We start from the raw sequence: 18,938 nt of genomic DNA, 5'->3' as shown, positions 1-18,938 counted from the left end.
TTTTCCACTTACTGGCACCCCCTATTTCCCCCATATACCAGATAAAACAGCTTTTACTGTAGAAAGAATACAGAAATTATTATTTTGTAAAACCCTCATGGCTATTAAACTAATCTCATGATTTTTGAACACTTGTGGTTGGCAATACTATCATTTCCTAAAAATCACTGCTATAAAGTGCAGAGTTTTTCCTTTCTCAAAATAAAACTGTCTGTTCCCATTGAAGAACAAACATATAAGTAGTTGAGTAAATGGTTACTAGACAGCAGTATGCATCCTACCAGGTAATAACAGGGTACTTCACGGTCTAGTGATTAGTATTCTAGTCCCCCTCACCAACCTATTTAGGTCCTTCATCAGGATCCCATTTGAATCACAGACTATCAGGGTTGGAAGGGACCTCAGGAGGTCATCTAGTCCAACCCCCTGCTCAAAGCAGGACCAATCCCCAGACAGATTTTTGCCCCAGATCCCTAAATGGCCCCCTTAAGGATTGAACTCTCAACCCTGGGCTTAGCAGGCCAATCTTCAAACCACTGAGCTATCCCTCCTCCCCCCGATTGAAGTTAATGGGAATTTTGATGAAATCCTGGTTTCACCTGCAAATTTCAGATTCTAATCTGAATTCAACCCAGATTCAAATTTAAAGTACCGATCGCCTGAAATACCTGAGTTTCACTTCATTCCATGCAAACACAAAGTGATCCATTAATTGTAGAAAATAAACAGATGCAGATGGCTGCTCTTCCTCTCCTTTTCCCCCACCCCTCTCCCAGTGACATACATCAGGCAAGAATTTGGATCTAGATACAACTTAATTTTAATACATCTTGACAAAGCTTAAAGTCTGATGTTGCATCATTTGCTACTGTAAATCTTGCATTGTATATTCCCTCACTTTTGTATATAATATGCTGTACATATTATTTAATGGAAAACAGGATTGTAATAAGCAATCGCAATAAACGAGAGCAGTGTTTTCTGAAGCAAGGGGTATGTCTGCCTGAGGGGGAGCATCACAAAATAAACAAATAGAAAATCCTAGCCGGGGTGAGATGGTGAAAGTGGGAGCACACACACCTCTCAGTTTTCTAGTCTCAGATTTGGTTTTTAAAAATGTAACTCCCTACCTCCTATGATTGGAAAAGTAAACCTTGAAAATGTGGATCACGTGCAACTGACACATGAATGTCTGACTGAGTTTGCAGAGAGCCTGAAACAATCATTCTGAAGTGTGAGTAGCCCCAACATCTCAACGAGTTCTAACCCAGATGTCAATGATAATACAATGCAAACCATGTTAACTATTTCACTGTTAATCAAACCATGCAGAAAGGGAGATGAAGTATCGTTCTAAAAGTTTATGTAATCTATTCTAAGTGATTGTTCATACTGGGTAGGCCTCTAACACCACATGGGCAGGACTGAAGTTGTAGCAGTTGGTTTTAGGGTGACCAGATGTCCTGATTTTATAGGACAGTCCCAATATTGGGGCTTTTTTTTTTTTTAAATATGGGCTCCTATTACCTCCCAGCCCCCTTCCCGATTTTTCACACTTGCTATCTGGTCACCCCTAGCTGGTTTCATTTTTCTGAAGGGCAGGTTCATCTTTCAAAAAAGTTTGAGAACCACTGAACTAGTGCAAGACAGCATTACAATCTGCATTTTGGTCCTCTTTTTTTTCAACCTTCATATGTATGAATAAATGTTATTTTTGGTTTGGGGTAGAGGGGTAAAAATCAATAGACATTGTGGACTCATAAGAATATGTACATACAAAATATAAAATCTATAATCTTAGGGCTTAACTTCACTACTAAATCAGTGCCACTCTATTGATGTAGTGGCCTCAATGTAGCGCGTCTGGTGAAGGCACATTATGTCGATGGGAGAGTGCTCTCCTGCCAACAAAGCGGTGTCTACACTGCGCTAAGTTGATGCAAGCTCAGGGCCAGTGTTCCCTCTAATTCTTCCCATCCATGTGTGGAATGAATTTTGTTTTGTGCACCAACATGTAGGTGATGTGTGACACATCGTCTCCATAATGGTGCACATAAAATTTATGTGGCGGGGGTGGGGCCAAGAGATTCGGAGTATGGGGGGGGCTCAGGGCTGGGGCAGAGGGTTAGGGTACGGGGAAGGGAGGGCTCCGGGGTAGGGCTAGGGATGAGGGGCTTAGGGCTGGGGCAAAGGGTTGGGGTGTACAGGCTCTGGGGTGGGGCTGAGGGGTTTGGGGTACAGGCTGCCCTGCAGGGGTGGAGAGAGAGAACGAACTCCACCCAGCTCTCTCTCCCCCCGCAGCAGCACCTGGGCTGGGCTGGGCGAGGGGAAGGTTCCTCTCCTCGCCATGGCAACTCCGTGGCTGGGTTGGGGCTGTGGGAGGAGCATCTCCCCCTGCCATGGCAGGTCTGTGCTGGGGCTGGATTGGGGCCAGGGAGGGGGCAAGGGGTGCATCTCCCTCGGCCGTGGCAGGTCCATCCATGCCGGGGCTGGATTGGAGCCAGGAAGGGGCGCGTCTTCCCCGGCCGCGGCAGGTCCATGGCTGGGCTAGGTCGGGGCTTGGGGAGAGGAATCTCCCCTGCCGCAGCCAGAGTGCCTGCGCGGCGCTTAATAGGCTGCTGTGCGGCTGCGCAGCTTAAAGGGAACTTAGTTCAGGGCATGGTTTTTTCACACCCCTGAGCAACGTAACTTACGTTGACTTAAGTGGTGGTGTAGACAAGCCCTTAGTATTCAAAGACCTGCTTCTCCGCCCTTTGTGACAACAATAAATCTTAACTCTGCCTTTGAAAACCTCAGGCTATTTTTTTTTTTTTTAACAGTTAAATTAAGGTGACGCTGTGAAAACTGATGTTTAGCCCTTACCTCAACGTAGACTACATGCTGAGAATACATCATGATTTAAAATACAGTTCCAATAAGAAACCCCTTCACATATTATAATTAAATTACTGATTCTTGTTTTTAATCTAATTTTCAGTCTATTTCTGTCTCTTTTAAACAACCTGTTTACCATTTTCTGTACACCAGATTTTTCTTCTCAAAGCTTTGATTGTGTAATTAACCTTTCTGACAATTGGGGGCAGAAAAGAGCATCTGGATTTCCAGATGTGACGCTGGTGCACTCTGCATTATCGCTAATGGCAGAAACTCAGGACATGCTCGCTGCAGAACACTACAGGAACAGTGCCCTTTGTTAGAAAAGTGTCTGACAGTGAGCATGCAGCTGACTGTTAGATCACCCTGTTTTACTTACAAAGCACAAGCCATTTCAGACACTCATTTATTAAACAAAAAGTAGCATTCATGTTCAACAACAAGACTTGACGTACAGCAGCACAGGTGGCAGCAAACAACAAAGTGCTGTGAGGGATGCCCTTTCTAGGCTATGAGCTCATCCCATCCATGCTGCTGTTTTCTCATCGAACTGTTAGAGGACTCCTATAGAATCCAGTTTTCTTCTTCAGTGGACCTCTCAGAGCCCTGGGAATCTCCCCTATTTCCTCCTTTGTGCTCGCTCTCCCTTTCACAGCAAGGCCAGAGATCTCTCCACTGTCACCAATGCCATCCTCCCAGTTGGATAGAGGGGCTTCCCAAGAGCAAGGGCAGACATTCTCACCCTCCCCTTGAAAAGACTTGCAATATGTTCTACTCCCTACCCTTCCAGCCTTGGACCAGAAGAGACCTCCTGGCTCATCAAGTCCAGTCCTTGATCAAACAGGCACTCTGTCATATAATCCTTACGGGATTATGCTCTAGAACAGGGGTTGGCAACCTTTGAGAAGTGGCGTGCCAAGTCTTCAGTAATTTAAGGTTTTGTGTGCCAGCAATAAATTTTACAGGACCCCAGACGTGCAGCGGGCTGAGCGGGGCCAGCGGCAGGGACCCCGGCTGGCAGGGGCTGAGCGGCTCATCCCGCTGCCGGGCTGGGGTTCCATCTGCCACCCGCGCTGCCGGTCTGGGGTTCTGTCCACCGGCCTGGGGTTCCGTCTATTCAGGCTGGCAGCGGGTTGAGTGAAGCTGGCGGCTGGGACCCCAGACTGTCAGTGCAGGCAGCAGACAGAATCCCAGACTTGCAGCAGGCTGAACGGGGCCAAGACCCCGGCTGGCAAGGGGCTGGCAAGGGGCTGGCAGCTGGAACCCCAGACTGGCAGCGAGCTGAGCGGGGCCAGCGGCCAGAACCCCAGACCGTCTGGCCCCACTCAGCCTGCTGCTGGCTTAGGATTCTGTTCACCCAGGCAGGCAGCGGGCTGCCGGCGGCCGGGACCCCAGCTGGCAGAAGCGTGCCAGTAAAAATCGGCCCGCGTGCCGCAGGTTGCCGACCCCTGCTCTAGAACTAAACCAGAATCTGCTGCAACTGGGGTTTCATTCACTTTGTCAACTTCTGTTTGCTAATGCACAGATTCATTTAACAAAGCAACATACAGCACGGACAAGCCTGCAGATACTTTTGCACATTTGAGAACAGTACAACAATTATACTTGCTATACCTCAGAGAACAATTTTAAAAAATCCCAAAGTACAAAACCTCTGAGTTCTAATCCTTTTTTATTATGGTCTTCTAATAGGTATTCATCACAGAAAGCAGTTTACTGTTACATAGCAACCCATGTCAAATCTCAGCAGCTGGAGATGAACACTTATGCCATTTTAAAAAAAATAACTGCAGTTGGAATCTGTTTATAATTAAATTGCATCAGAAAGCTTCACTAGTCTGAATGATTTACAGAGCCAGATTCTGTTCTCAGTGTTCTCTAATATAAATCTGGATTAAACAAATCTGAATGTCACTTTAAATATGAACAATTTTTACTTACTCGGCAATCCCTCTGTAGTGTTTTCATCAGTGCGCTGTACGTTTCTGAGTCAAAATACAGTCCTTCATGCATCTCTTGCAAGAAATCCAAGTCTTTAAATGTGGGGTTGGACTTCTCCCTCTCTTTTCTTGATGCTCTCCGTTTATAGGTAGAGCCTTTCAAGTCATATGTGAAATGCATTTTCATTGCCCGAGGCAAAACATTGTTCATCACAACGATTCTGATGTTAATGCCCCCCGACTGAACACAGTATAGTCCATAAAATTTTGGTAAGAGTGTCCTTGGATTCTGGTTCAAATTCTAAAAAAAAAAAAACCCAAAAAGGTAGAATAGATTTTTTTTATAAACATCCACATCTTAGAGGGGTTTTCACACTTAAGCATATTAACATTGAAAAAGGGGTGTGTGTTATTTTATATTCTAAACAATTTCTTTGACCAGTCACTCATGCTCTCCATCCCACTGGGCCCAAACTTGGCAAAGCTAGCACAACCCAGGAGATAAGAGACTGTTTAAATGAAATTGAGGGATCTGTGTGACAGAAGTGTTAGGGCCAAAATCAAAGAAAGGCCCAGGACATCCCAAAAGCCAGGCCATGTTTCCCTACACTTGTGCACTGAGGAGGCAAGAGCAGTGATGTAGAGGGAAGAGACTTGGCCTGCTGATTCCATTTTATGTCACTTTTGGCCACGTAGTTCACTCTGAACATTTTAAGCTTCTGACATGACCACATTTCCTCTTCTGTACTGCCTTGAAGAGAAACACGGAGTCTTTCATCACTGCACATCATAGGGTTTCTTTGTCCTCTTGCACGGGATCTATTTAAATTAGGTCAATAGCACAGCAGAAACTCAGCATTTTTGCTGTATTTGGCCTTAATGTGCCATCATGAGAAGGCTCTTGATTGAGTCTAGAGATGTACTGAAGACTTTTAGCAGAACAACCCTCTCACCAAGATTTTTTAAGGAGTTTGGATCCCATTTTATTCAAGTCACTTCTGGTTTAGGTTTGTGAAACAAAAGCCCGACTCAGTGAGGTTTTGCAAAACCGGAGTTACTGCCAATTTTGGTCATGTTTATTATAGCCCAGATTATTGTCTACTTCAGAATGCAAAAAAGTAATGATCCTTTTATGACATCACAGTCTGCCAAAATGGAAACTGTATCGTATCCCAAATTCAACAGTAGGCCAAGCATCCAGCAGGCGAGGATAAGAGATGGGAAGGCAAGAACTGTATTTTAGATACAGTTCTTGCCTTCACGTCTTCAATCACTATCAACATGAAAAACAGGTGAAGAAGAAATTATTTCTATTTTAAGTCTGTTATGGTTAAAAGTCCCTCTTTACAACTAAAGTAAGAAAGTTCCTCCTTAAGGAGCCTCGATACAGGAATTGCGTGAATTAAACCTTTTTATTTTGATAAATGCTTGTGTGTATAATGTTAACTTTGTGATTGGTTAGTTCACAAAAACAAAACAGAAAAGCCTTTAAAATGTGTACTTGTATGATGGCCAACTCAGACATAAATCAAACAGATTATAATGATTAACAGTGAAGACTACCAGCTATGATATATTTTCTGAATCTTTGAATGAGTGAAGTCTCTTTACACAAACATTCAAACTCACAGTTACTTTATATTAGCTTAATACCACCACCATCAGATAATTACTGTAAATTTCAAAGAAATGGGGTGGAAAGTGTCCAAGAGTGATTTTTTTTTTGAAAGGGGATTGGGAAGATGGGGACACATCTGTTCACTACAGGCCCAATTCTGCAAGGTGCTGACCATCACCTGGGAGGTGCTGAGGGGCTTTCCTCTTCATGGGAGCTCAGTAGCTATCAGGACAAATGTAGCCTCTTGCAGGATTTAGTCCTATTTGTTTCTGACAGTCAGTTTATTCACTTTGCTGACAATTGGCCAATATTAAAGAGAGACAGTCAACTTAGTTGAAGCCCAAAAATGTATCTGGTTAAAATAAATATTTTTAAAGAAGTTATATGAATAGAAATTTTTTTCAACAAAATGTTGTTGTGCTAATTATAGGAAAACCCAAAATTAAAGCAGTTTAGAAACTGAAGGGAAATTGACCAGTCTAGTTTCTTTGGCCCCCTTGAATGAAATGCAAAGGGCAACCAAACATAAATGGAGAAAAATAAATTAGACTTAAAAATTCTTTCAATTTTAATACTAAATTATTAGGAACAACAATAAGGATTATATTAAAATGTAAACATCTTGATATTGTCCCTTCAGCATTTAGGATAGCAGTGACCTCGACTTTTAGGTTAAATTACTTTTTGCTGGTGAGTGTATGCCCACAATGAAGTTGTTTTTAAAGTGTAAGATCTATAAAAATATTAAGATAAACATTACATAAAAAAAATCAACAAAAATATTGGAAGACAATCAATGAAATTATTCATAAATAAAAGGAGACGTGAAACATGAAGGATATGGAAAATGTATGGAAGTAAAAAACTTAACGATTTGCAGTTACTCACCATGTAGTAACCTGGTAACAGCTTCTGAAGAAACTCAGCCTCTTTGTGTTGAACTGTTTTGATAATGAACTCATCATCACTAGTTACAAAAAATAAAGACCCACTGGCACCAGGGTTAGATAATTCTATTAAAGGCTCACTGCAGATTGAATACTGAAACAAAGACAAAATGGAGTTTGCAGCCAATACAGGTGGTTTTCAATATAAAAATCTTTAAAAAGAATAGCTGGTACAAAGGGGAGGGGGAGGGGACAGACGGCAGTAAGGAAGATGGTTAAAGTTCCTCGATTCTCAAGCTGCCACAGCCCCTGCATAAGTTAGAACAGATAGTGATCATACAACAGTTGAGAACTAGAAGAGCATGGATATGTTCCATGACCCCCAAATTATGGTGAGGAGATAGCCCTCTGACTCAAGAATACATACTGCAATTTGCCTTTACATTAGATAAAATGTAGAAGCTAGAATACTTTTAGCTGATGGGAATCAGATGTCCTATAGGAGAAAAATAGAAAATCTCTATATTTATAAATGTTTTACTGCATCAATGTTAATTCACATTTCATGCCCCCACTCAACCCTCTTAGTATCCGTCTCCTCTCTAAACCCAGTAATGGAGGGATTTTCATTTGTAATAAACTGAAGAGTGGGATTAATATGCTAATAAAAATAGCTTGGTTAAGAATCTCTTTTCCTCTATTTAAAAAAGCAGGCATAGTTAAGATCAATAACTTCATACACATTGAAACTGTAGCACAGTAACATTAATAAGGGACTGTCCCTCAAACAAACAAACAAACTATACTTAAAACAAGATGTGTTTTAAACTATTTACGTACCGCGGGAATCATTCTTAAAATAGCAGCAAGTTTACTGGTCTTTTTACAACTACAAGAGTGGCTGTTCCTTAACTAGTTGCCCTTTCCACCAGGACTATCAAGAAAAGTGCCTGAAAAGGGCTGAGCTTCATTATAAGAAATCATTTTTTATAAACTAAATCCAGGTATTATTGAATTCAAAAGGAGTTCTGCCACTGATTTCAGTGGGACGAGGATTTGGTCCTATAGACATCAGTAGATGATGCTGTGAACCAGAGATGTCCAAGAACAAAAGGGTTGAGATAGGGAAAGGAATGGAACAACAAGTATGCTTAGGGGAAAATATAGTTTAAAAAAATAAATGCTTGCTCTGAGTTCAAATGTTTCACCATGTACTACATATTTTTAAAAAGGCAACGCATCAAATTTTCACTTTCAGTTTAGTAAATGTTACACTATACACCTTTGAATCAAGAGGGTCTTTACATTTTTTGCAAAATAAAAGCCTATCTCACAAAGTTTTGCTCAACCAAACCTTGAGCCTTTTGCTCAAGACTGAGACGAGAAAGATAAATAGTTTGCGTTCAACACACTGACATGCTGAATACCCGTGTTTTGTATACTTTCCAGTCACCATTTATTTGTACAAGCTGTTCAAATTTATTTTTTCCCTTCATCCTGCTTCCTGCAGCGCTTCCATACTGTACCATTTGGAAGAAGGCAAAGCTACAACAGCTGTGCCCCGCCAATGCAAATTAACAGTGTAAACCTACTTAGTGTTGCTGAGATACTTTTCCTTCCATTTCTCTCCTCCCCCTCTCTCTAACAGGAACCAGTATAAAAGAGCAATCCCACTATTTTCAGTTGCTGTATTGCAGCCTGAAAAGAAACTGATTAAGACAACAGAATTTTGAATCACATCTTGTATAGTGGACCGGGGTTGAGGTAAGAGGTTGTGAATGGGGAGACTGATTTTATTGTCAACTGATTTTAATTAAAAAATCCAACTCCTTCAGAAGCAAATAAAGTAGTAGCAGGGCTAAAACCACTGTAGCCCTTTCTAGAAATACAGAAAATGGTTCAGGTACTTCTTCTGGCCTAACACTGTGCATGTTCTAACTAGAGAAGATGGTCAAATCTGGATTGGTTTTAAACAAATTCAGGGCTGAGTATATAACAGTAGCAAAATCTTAAGAAATATTCTCATGAGATTTCTGCCATTTTTTGTTAAGGATTTCAGTCATATCCAAACCGGAAAAACTGGTTCCAGCCAGTGGTTTCTGATCTCATTATTACAATCCAATCTCCCCTGGAATTCAGGGTTCCACTTGTGATCTCTCTCATTATAATATGTGGCCCAAGAGACTCTTTAATGGAATCCACAGAGAGATGAATAAATCATTTGCATAGCCTTTTGAAGTACTGCCTTCAGTGGTGATTTGCCCCAGTTATAAGTATCTGTGGCTAGTCAGAGGGGAAGCTGAACCGGTGCAAACCTATAAACCACAAATTCCACCGGTGTCGTTTACTCCTACTTCAAACTGGGTTCAATTGCACTGGTACAAATTGGTTGTGACAGCTTTCCCATCTGCACTGGGGTAGCTTCTCTGGTGGCCAGCCACTGATGTCTGAAATCCACAGTATAGACAAGGCCTAAAACTATAGTGTCTCCAGATCCATCTTTTAAAAAGACAGATTTGCCCTTCGACTTTAAGGTCAGAAGGGACAATCATGATCATCGAATCTGACCTCCTACACATTGCAGGTCACAGAACCTCACACACCCACTCCTGTAATAGTCCCTTAATCTCTGGCTGAGTTACTGAAGTCCTCAAATCATGGTTTAAAGAATGAAGGTTACAGAGAATTCACCATTCACACTAGTTTAAACCTGCAAGTGACCCAGGCCGCAGGGGAAGGTGAAAACACCCCCAAGGTTTCTGCCAATCTGACCCATTGGAAAATTCCTTCTCAATCCCAAATATGGCAATCAGTTTAAGTATTGTATAAACAAGCCTTTGTGAAACCTAAAGCCCAACAAATATTTCCATGTAACTAATACAAATATCCCAATGGAAAGTTTTACTTTAATTTGAAGTTGGGATCAGTATAAGGCACCCAAGCACTAGCATAATGTTCCTGTGTTTGGGTTTCCAACACTGCAGGACAATATTTTTATTTTAAAAACTAACTAGGCTAGTTTCACAGTCCAAGATGAGAGAAATATATTAAACTGGATAGAGATGGTCTAGAAATATTTTGATTCTTTTATTAAACAAATTTTGGTGTGTGTTTCACTTAAAATAATTGACAAATAGCTTATTAAAATTCTTTCAACTGTAAAGAATCTCAGTTGTTAACAAGTAAATATATTTGTAAAAAATGCAGGTTTTTTTAAACCCTACATTGGACCTTTAAGCACAAGGAATGCAAAAAGCTGCTGGGCCTCCATATTGGGGGATACATAGCTCTGAAGTGAACTGGCAACTTGCAAAATGATCTGATCTTGCCCTTTTAACAAATGAGGTAGACACCCTACACCGACCCCTCACAACCTTGCCAGCAGCAGATGTGTAGGGGGAGGAAGATCTTGGACCATCCTCTTTTTGATAGTGTTGGTCCCCACAAGGTGGAAGGTCAGACTTGTCTACCTAACAAGGTTGTTATATTTTCACATTCGAGCACGTGCATGAGACACACAGTATGAGTAGGGCCCTACCAAATTCCCAGCCATGAAAAATATGCCACGGACCGTGAAATCTATTCTCCTCCTGTGAAATCTTTTCTTGTGTGCTTTTACCTTAGACTATACACATTTCACACAGGGAAACCAGTGTTTCTCAAACTAGGGGTCCTGACCCAAAAGGGAGTTTCAAGGGGGGTTCGCAAGGTTATTTTAGGGAGGGGTTGTGGTATTGCCACCCTTACTTCTGCGCTGCCTTCAGAGTTGGGCAGCTGGAGAGCAGCTGCTGTTGGCTGGGCACCCAGCTCTGAAGGTAGCACCCCACCACAGCAACGCAGAAGTAGAAGGTGGCAACAGCATACCATGCCACCCTTACTTCTGCGCTGCTGCCTTCACAGCTGGGCAGCCAGAGAATGTCAGCTGCTGACTGAGGGCCCAGCTCTGCAGGCAGCAAATGCAGAAGTAAGGGTGGCAATACCATACCATGTCATGTCATCCTTACTTCTGCAGCGTCTCTGCCTTCAGAGCTGGGCTCCCAACCAGCAGCCACTGCTCTCCAGCTGTTCAGCTCTGAAGGTAGCGCCACTGCCAGCAGCAGTGCAGAAGTAAGGGTTGCCGTACCACAATCCCCCATAAGATAACCTTGCGACCACCCCACAACTCCTTTTTGGGTCAGGATCCCTACAATTACAATACCGTGAAATTTCAGATTTAAATAGCTGAAATCATGAAATTTACTATTTTAAAAATCCCATGACCGTGAAATTGACCAAAATGGACCATGAATTTGGTAGGGCCCTAAGTATGATTATTAAGGGCTTCTCTACACTAGAAGTGATACAGTGGCACAGTTCCAGCTGCGTCGCTGTAGCATTTCAAAGTAGATCCTACCTATGCTGAAGGGAGTGGTGGTTCTGTCACTACGGGTATCCTCCTCCCTGAGGAGGCAGTGACTAGGTCAATGGAAGAATACTGAGTTACTCAGCTGGGCTGACAACTTTTTAGTGTAGACCAGGCCTAAGACTGCAAATCAAAAGGAACAGAACAGAAAGTAGCCTTTACAAGGGTATCAATGTCTTTCTCAGGTCATCTCTTTTTCCATGTCAAGGTTAGAACATATGTACGTAAACACTGTTTTCTTGTAAAGTACATAAATAAAGCAGTTAGCATATGAGAGCACTCAATTAGAATTCAATTAGCAAAATTCACATAAGTTTTTAAATCTAATTATAATATTCATGCAGAGATAATTACCTGAACTAGCAGCAATACTCTAGGTATTAAACTATCAATTAACATGGCAGGTTTTATAGCAATCACTTAAAAGCTGGAGAATTAAAAAAAAGTTTTGCCAAAAGCTAAATTTATACACCAGTTACAAAATCTAAAAACTTCTGCTCCTGTTTAGAGCATTGTTAGCTACCCCCCTCTGCTATAGAACTAGAATAGTGTTCACATCACAACATTTTTTTTTTTTTTTGTAGTTCAAGGGAAAAATTATAAAATTCTTACCAAGTAATCATCAGGCTTGATACCAAAAAGTTCTCTGAAGTAACGGAAAGCTAGAGGAGCATAGGTCTTAAATCTGAAGTCGGGGTAATGATGAGCAGGGGTCAAATTGCTGCCTTCACTGCATTGAAAAGACAATAAAGAAAACAGCAAATATTACAATACATTTTTATAAAAGACTTCTTTTTGCAGCTAGTTTTCATTTAATACTTCCCACCATGATCACTGGCATCCTGAAACAAAAGTCACTCGAAGGAGTTTGAAATAATGTAGAATCAAATGTTAATATAAAAGTGATGCCAGGAAAACAGCAGTCTTGTGTCCTCTCCTCACCCTGAGGGAAGTAACCATTATCATCATCCGTCACACCATCAATGGGTTAAGGTACTATTTATACCAGCATCTCAGCCTTCATATGTCCCCTCAGTGTTACTCTCTCTTGCAAACTAGGTCATGGCACTACCGTAGGCTCCCTCAACCCTATAACTTTTTAGTCTGCAACCAGTTACTTGCATGGCTGGCTCTACACCTAGTGTTGGGTCTGCAGGACACATGGTAAAAAAAACCTCCATTAATTACTGTGCTCAGCTAAAAGCGTTTTTCCCCTACCACAGGTGCAGGCTGCCGCATGACCGTGGGCTGAACTGGTTAAAGGAAAACAATTTTTTTCAGTGTGAACAGAGTACCCTAATCATGACCATGTTACTGGATTGGCTATTCCACAACCCCCACCTTCCCCCCCAGCCACAAAAAACAAAGAAAACCCCACCTTTCTTGGGCAGGACATCCCAGAGTGCATTGCCTCATGTACTATGATTCAACTCTAGATGCATGTCCTGTGGGAATTCTATCCCATGCTAAGTGACTATGGAATAACTGCCCAGATACATTGATACAAGACGTGTTTCAGCAGCATAGTAGGATGTGTACCCAGACAGTTATGGCGGATAGCTGCTGTGTTAACACAACTGAACTGTGTAACTTGTAACCAGATACAAAATAGCAGATAAAAATTGTAATGCAGACAGGGTCTAGGACATAATGCCCTAATTTGATTATTTCAGCCATACATCGTGTATCCAAAGTTCATTTACCTCTGCATAAATTTGTTTACAGTAGAAATATCTAACATATAAAAAAAGTATAAATAGCTAGTAATAAATGTAAATATTTGAACATCCTGTTTTTTATACTCCAAATTGTTTTACTACCAGAATTGAAACAGATGACCTGAAATATATTCTGAACATATGCACTGAAATTATATTATAATAGTAACATTGTGATGGAAGAAGTTCATTCAGCTCATCTACATCTATCTTTTATTATCAGGCAACAATAGAAAACTGAGATTAACTCAATTGTGCGAGCTGGAAAAAAAGTTCTCTGAGCCTCCACAAAACTGACCCCCAAAACTCTCCAGCAGGAGATACAGGATAAAAGAACCGATGAAACTACAGGCTAGAAGTATTGTATCAAAGAAAACTGACCGGCTAGCTATTCTATACCCTGGTTGCTAGCTGCTAATAAAAGCTGCTTTTTCAAAATGAACTATTTTGTAGATTTTATAGGATGTGCAGCACAAACTGTCTTAGATACAAAATCAATTCCATTCATCTGTTTATTGCTCCTAAAATGGCATGGCAAAGGGAGAATCAAGAGATTAAGGTGAACTGGTAGCACTGCCTATAGTTATGATTGCCTGACAACACCAATTATATGGCCCTATTTTCCATTGGTTTTAACTTGGCCAAACTTTAACTGTTTGGGCTGAAACTGTCCAAGCTCGGTGTATGCCTCAGCCTAATCTTTTGGGGGAAATGTTTAATCAAAAATGGTTCCCAATTATAAGATTAGGGAAAAACTAAAAACTGTTTTGCCCATGTTAAACTCTTACCACAATTTCATAAGGAAGCTCCAGTGCCTCCAGGCTTTGATTTGAAATATGGCAGGGGCATTGTCCTGATATCGGGGATGTGCCTTTTGCTGTTCTTATGTAAGAACTCCCAAATTTGGCCAAGTATAAGCCTCTGAAAAAAGTCACACATGGTCAGCAAAGACAAATCAGAGTCTAGCAGCTACATTTTCCAAAGATTCCATCTGCACTGAGCCCGGTCCAGCCCAGGGCTAGAGGGGCTGAGCAGGACATCTCAGGTACTTGAACTGAGAGTTGTGAGACTGTCTAATGCAGACACAAAAAGGGGCAAGAGCTGGGGGTGGTGAGTGGCAGCAGAAGAGGAAGTTGAAGACCAGATCAATGAGGGGATTCTAGGTGTAGGGGTCTGCATGGAAGAAAACACACAGATGAGAGAGCTTTCCAATATCCAGTGTTTTCTATATGCCAACGGAGAGGTTAGTCATGCAGCACTGGCAAGTGAAAAGTGATTAACTGAGTCTCAGTAGTGGCCACAGTTTTTATTTCACTTCCTCAAATGAAATTTTACAACCTTAGGGTTTTCCTACTGGTCCATTTTCCTCTTCACAGAGCTGTGTTATGGGATTCTGTTTGTGAAATGTGTCTTCACTCTCAAATTGAGAGGCTTCTTTTTAGGTCAGTGACCATGTAACCCATGTGCCTAATAGGGAGATATCTCTTTAAGAGGTCTATTGGTGGGGGGGTGGTAGGAATGAGTAGGGTCTTGATCACTGTGCATCTGCCTAGCAACATTATGTAGGCTGCGGAGTGGTCTGCTGTTTCGCGAAGCTTCTGCGGCTGTAAGGCTCTGCCACTGCCGCCATGTTCGGCTGATTGGTGGCGGGTAGACTGGTGCAATCAGTGGCACAACAGGTGGCCCAGGATAAGTTTGTATTTGACTTGCCTGACTAGGAAAACATCAACCATTTCCAGAGGGCATGGGAGGATCTGTCTAATTCTGCTTTCCTGACCAGAGTGGGATGGCAGTGTGGCAACTCTTGGGGTTTGTCACCAATGAGAAGCCAAGCGCCATCTTCAAAATTTCTGGTTTAAAATCTGGTAAGAGCAGTGAAATATAGCAGTTCAACAACAACGCAGTTATACAATGAAGTGGATGTTTAGTCTCTAATGAATAAATATAATAAGATATTGGAAAAACAAAAAAACAAAAACAAAAAACCAATTAGCTCTCCACACTCGGAAGTTTCTGGAATTGGTGTAGTAGTTTTGGGTCTGGTTACTGGACTCAATCTCTGAAGGCAAGTTGCTTTGGAAAAGGCCACGTGCACCGTATGGGCTGAGAGAAGCTGAGCCTCAGGAGCAGAAAGCAGGCTGTTTTTCCCCTAACTCAAACATTTTGCAGCAGGGTTTAAAAAAAAAAAAAAATCTATGTACTTAACTGAGCGGTTGGTTAATTGGTTCACTGACTAGCTAATGAGAGATTTCAGCAGGAGGAGGAGGAGGGGGAGGGGGGAGAATCTGTATGGACTCCAGCTGAAAATGGAGGGAAGATGTTGCTTTTGACTCACCTGACTGCATAGATTTGGTGATCAAAGACAGACTCAGGTGAACTCAACCAAAGCCTTTGGGAACTCTGAGTTTCTTCTCACTGTATTTCTGTGGGGACTGACCTGTTTAGATTTAATTTTGGTTTTGTTTTTTTTTCTTTATTTATGTTTATGTATAACTGAAGATACTGTATGTGGCTGACAAAGTAGTCATGTTATGCTGCAGACGTTAAATTGCTATTATTGTTTCTTTATCATAAGGTTTTATAAACTTCAGAATTAAGTTCATTCCTTTTGTTCTTTTGGACTTGAATGTGGGGAAGCTGACCCTGTGCAATCTTTGCTGAAAACCCTCAATGACTGAATTCTGGGTCTCAAGGTGCTTTTCTATGGGAGTTGCGGGTTTTTAGCTACTGGAGAAGGGCAATGAAGTAAACTCTAGCCCACTCAAAGGTTCCAACAATGCAACTTTATGAAGTAGGCAGTAAGTTAAAAATACAACCCCCCCCCCCCCAAGAGAGCATCTACACCAGAAAATTTGGGCCAGATTTGTAAAGGTATTTACACAATGGGAGTTAGATGATTAGGTGCTTTTGAAAACCTCACTAGGCACCTGTCTGCATTTTTAAATACCTTTGAAAAATCTGGCTTTGTGGCTATTTTTCAGCATCTGCAGGGTCTGATGGCCTGGTGGTAAATAAAGTTTATGCCCTCTCTATACCAGAGCTCACACCAGCACTGATACAACTTTATCCATGCTGGAAAATTCCTACTCCTTTTTCTAGGATAAATGAAACCCAAGAGCATGAGCTACTTCAGGCACACATGAAAGGCTTGCCTGCACAGGTAAATTGACCAGCACAGATATTCTAGAATAACGCTCTCTCTCTGAACCTCTATTCTTGACTAAGAGTAACTTTTATTTCAGAATATTACGAAGTGGAGTAATTATTACATAATTAAGTCAGTTTTAATCCAAAATAGAGTCCACATAGAGACCCTATTCCGGGGGGAGGGGGCGCGGGGGAACCACACACCATGGTGGAACAGCTTACTTTGCTGGTCAATTTCCCTGTAGACAAGCCCTAGCACTCCGCAAGAGATTACACTGTTTTTAAAAATTCTCCCTGGTTACTGTGGGTATCCACAGCTGCTCACTATTTCCCACTGTTTCCATTCATTACACTGATTTTTTCAGCTTCACTGCCTCATTGGACTGCTCAAAGGTCAGGGGTGGCAAGTTCAACTGCATTGCAGTTGAACAAAATTTGACATGAGTTTGAGATTTTCTTGCCATGGCATACAAGGCATCTATGGATGACAAGGGACTGCATTTCTTGAGAAACACATCCTGCTAGCTGGCTTAAAAGCAGTAGTATGGTGCAGTAGTACTCTTGCAGCTAGAGATAAGATGCTGAAAAGAACTGCATGATGGGAGGAAAAGAAGTAAGAGGGAAAATATGGTTTAGAGGAACATTAACACTAGTGGGCTAGGAAAGAGGTTTTCAAACTCTAAACCCACAAGCTTTTTATTCCCCTCCCCACCAATCTAGAAATTTGAGGTTCTCAGCCCCAAACCTATTAATTTTGATCAACATGGATTTTTGCCCCATCCCCACTGTTTGCTGGTGACATTTTAGGAGTTCAGGCTCTGGCTGGGCTATTTTCAGAGCTGAAGTAGCACATGCAAAGTGGACTGGACAATATGCTTTAACCAGCTTACAAAAATATTAAGGAATTTGTACGGGGAGGATTGTTTGTAGCTGGCTAAGGCATATTTTGCTCTGTTAACTATAATGTCTTAACTGACCACTTGATGCAATCTGGTGCATTCCAAAGGGAAAATAAACAAACTGTTCTTGAGAAATCTCTTGAAGATACAAACATAAGCGTCACTCCTGGTAGGAATGGCTTAGCAGCATCCAGAGGAAGACTGCTCTTTACATCAATGCAAACACTGTGTGCTAGTTAAATTGCAAAGCAGCTATATTACTGTATTCAACACTTTTCATTTCTACTGAAGAAAAACCTAAAACTGCAAAATTATAACTTTGGGCACATATGGGAGAACGTGCAATATAAAGAAAGGAGACAACCTCAATAACTTTCCATCTTAAGACAGGGAACATATCCAGTGATTAGAGCACAGAACTACCCAGTAGGTTCTGTTACCAGTTTGACGTTCTGTGACCTTGGACAGCTCAAATTTCTGTACCCGAGCAATGACATTTAATTCGGGTCTTGGAAGGATTGTGAGGCTTAATCATACTGTTTGGATAGTGCTTTAAAAAGCTTAGATGAAAGACCCTATACAAGTGCAAAGTACTATTTTTATTCAATATACCCCGATATAACGCGGTCGTGGGGAGCCAAAAATCCCTACCGCTTTATAGCTGAAACCCCGTTATATTGGGGTAGGGGCGGCCAGGGTCCGGCAGTGATTTAAAGAGCTCCAGGCTCTGGCTGCTGCGGGGAGCCCGGACCCTTTAAATTGCCGGCGAGCCCCTCTGCCGCAGCCCCGGGGTAGCGGCAGCAGGGCTCCAGCAGTGATTTAAAGGGCCCAGGGCTCCCCACAGCAGCCGGAGCCCCGGACGCTTTAAAGCATCGCCAGAGCCCCGCTACTACCACACTATACGCGAACCTGTGTTATATCGGGTCGCGTTATGGTGGGGTAGCAGTGTATTAAAAAGACTAAATTTACCATGAAAGCTCTGTTCTCTAGTAGCTATGCAGGTAACTACACATTCTGGGCGAGGAATGGTCTGCCTATCAATCCAGGGGAATAAGTTACAGTATAAATGATGCATATCAATCTAAAATTTATCACAAAGAATTATATTTTGAGGTCCAGCCCTGTATTGTTTTGTGGGAGACTCAGATGTGTTTGTTGGCAGTCTCTCACTCCTTGGCTTATCATTGACTGGAAATATAAAGGAGGCAACACACTTAGCCCCCACAGTCAGAAGGAGTGTTACTACTTTCAACAGTACATCCTCTGACCAGTTACAGTGGTGTTAAGGGGTTCTGAAGGAAACTTCATTTTCTCTCTCTCTTTTAACGCAAGAAAGCAGCTGCAATGTGGAGCCTTGGTTTTGTGTATGTGCAAAGTGAGGGAAACGACAATGAAAAAGGGAAACTTCGGTGCCCCAATATGGAATGGACTCCTTACCCCATTTACCCCAAAA

The 18,938-nt window shown here is 41.9% G+C and overlaps 1 protein-coding gene across 1 annotated transcript in view; it reads right to left on the bottom strand.

The window, feature by feature from the left end:
- Window positions 1–18,938, bottom strand: part of PIP5K1B (phosphatidylinositol-4-phosphate 5-kinase type 1 beta) — a 166,826-nt gene that overhangs the window by 63,633 nt on the left and 84,255 nt on the right. The window contains exons 5-7 of the mRNA XM_034773731.1: window positions 12,334–12,451; window positions 7,321–7,473; window positions 4,816–5,115 (exon numbers count right to left, since the gene is read on the bottom strand). Coding sequence (XP_034629622.1) covers window positions 4,816–5,115; window positions 7,321–7,473; window positions 12,334–12,451 — 571 coding nt within the window. The remainder of the gene's footprint in view (window positions 1–4,815; window positions 5,116–7,320; window positions 7,474–12,333; window positions 12,452–18,938) is intronic.

Source organism: Trachemys scripta, chromosome 6 (assembly GCF_013100865.1).
Source record: "Trachemys scripta elegans isolate TJP31775 chromosome 6, CAS_Tse_1.0, whole genome shotgun sequence".
In the NCBI taxonomy this organism is placed as follows: Eukaryota; Metazoa; Chordata; order Testudines; family Emydidae; genus Trachemys; species Trachemys scripta.
The sequence above is the reverse complement of the archived record's forward strand: the minus strand, read 5'-3'. Positions and strand labels throughout refer to the sequence as shown.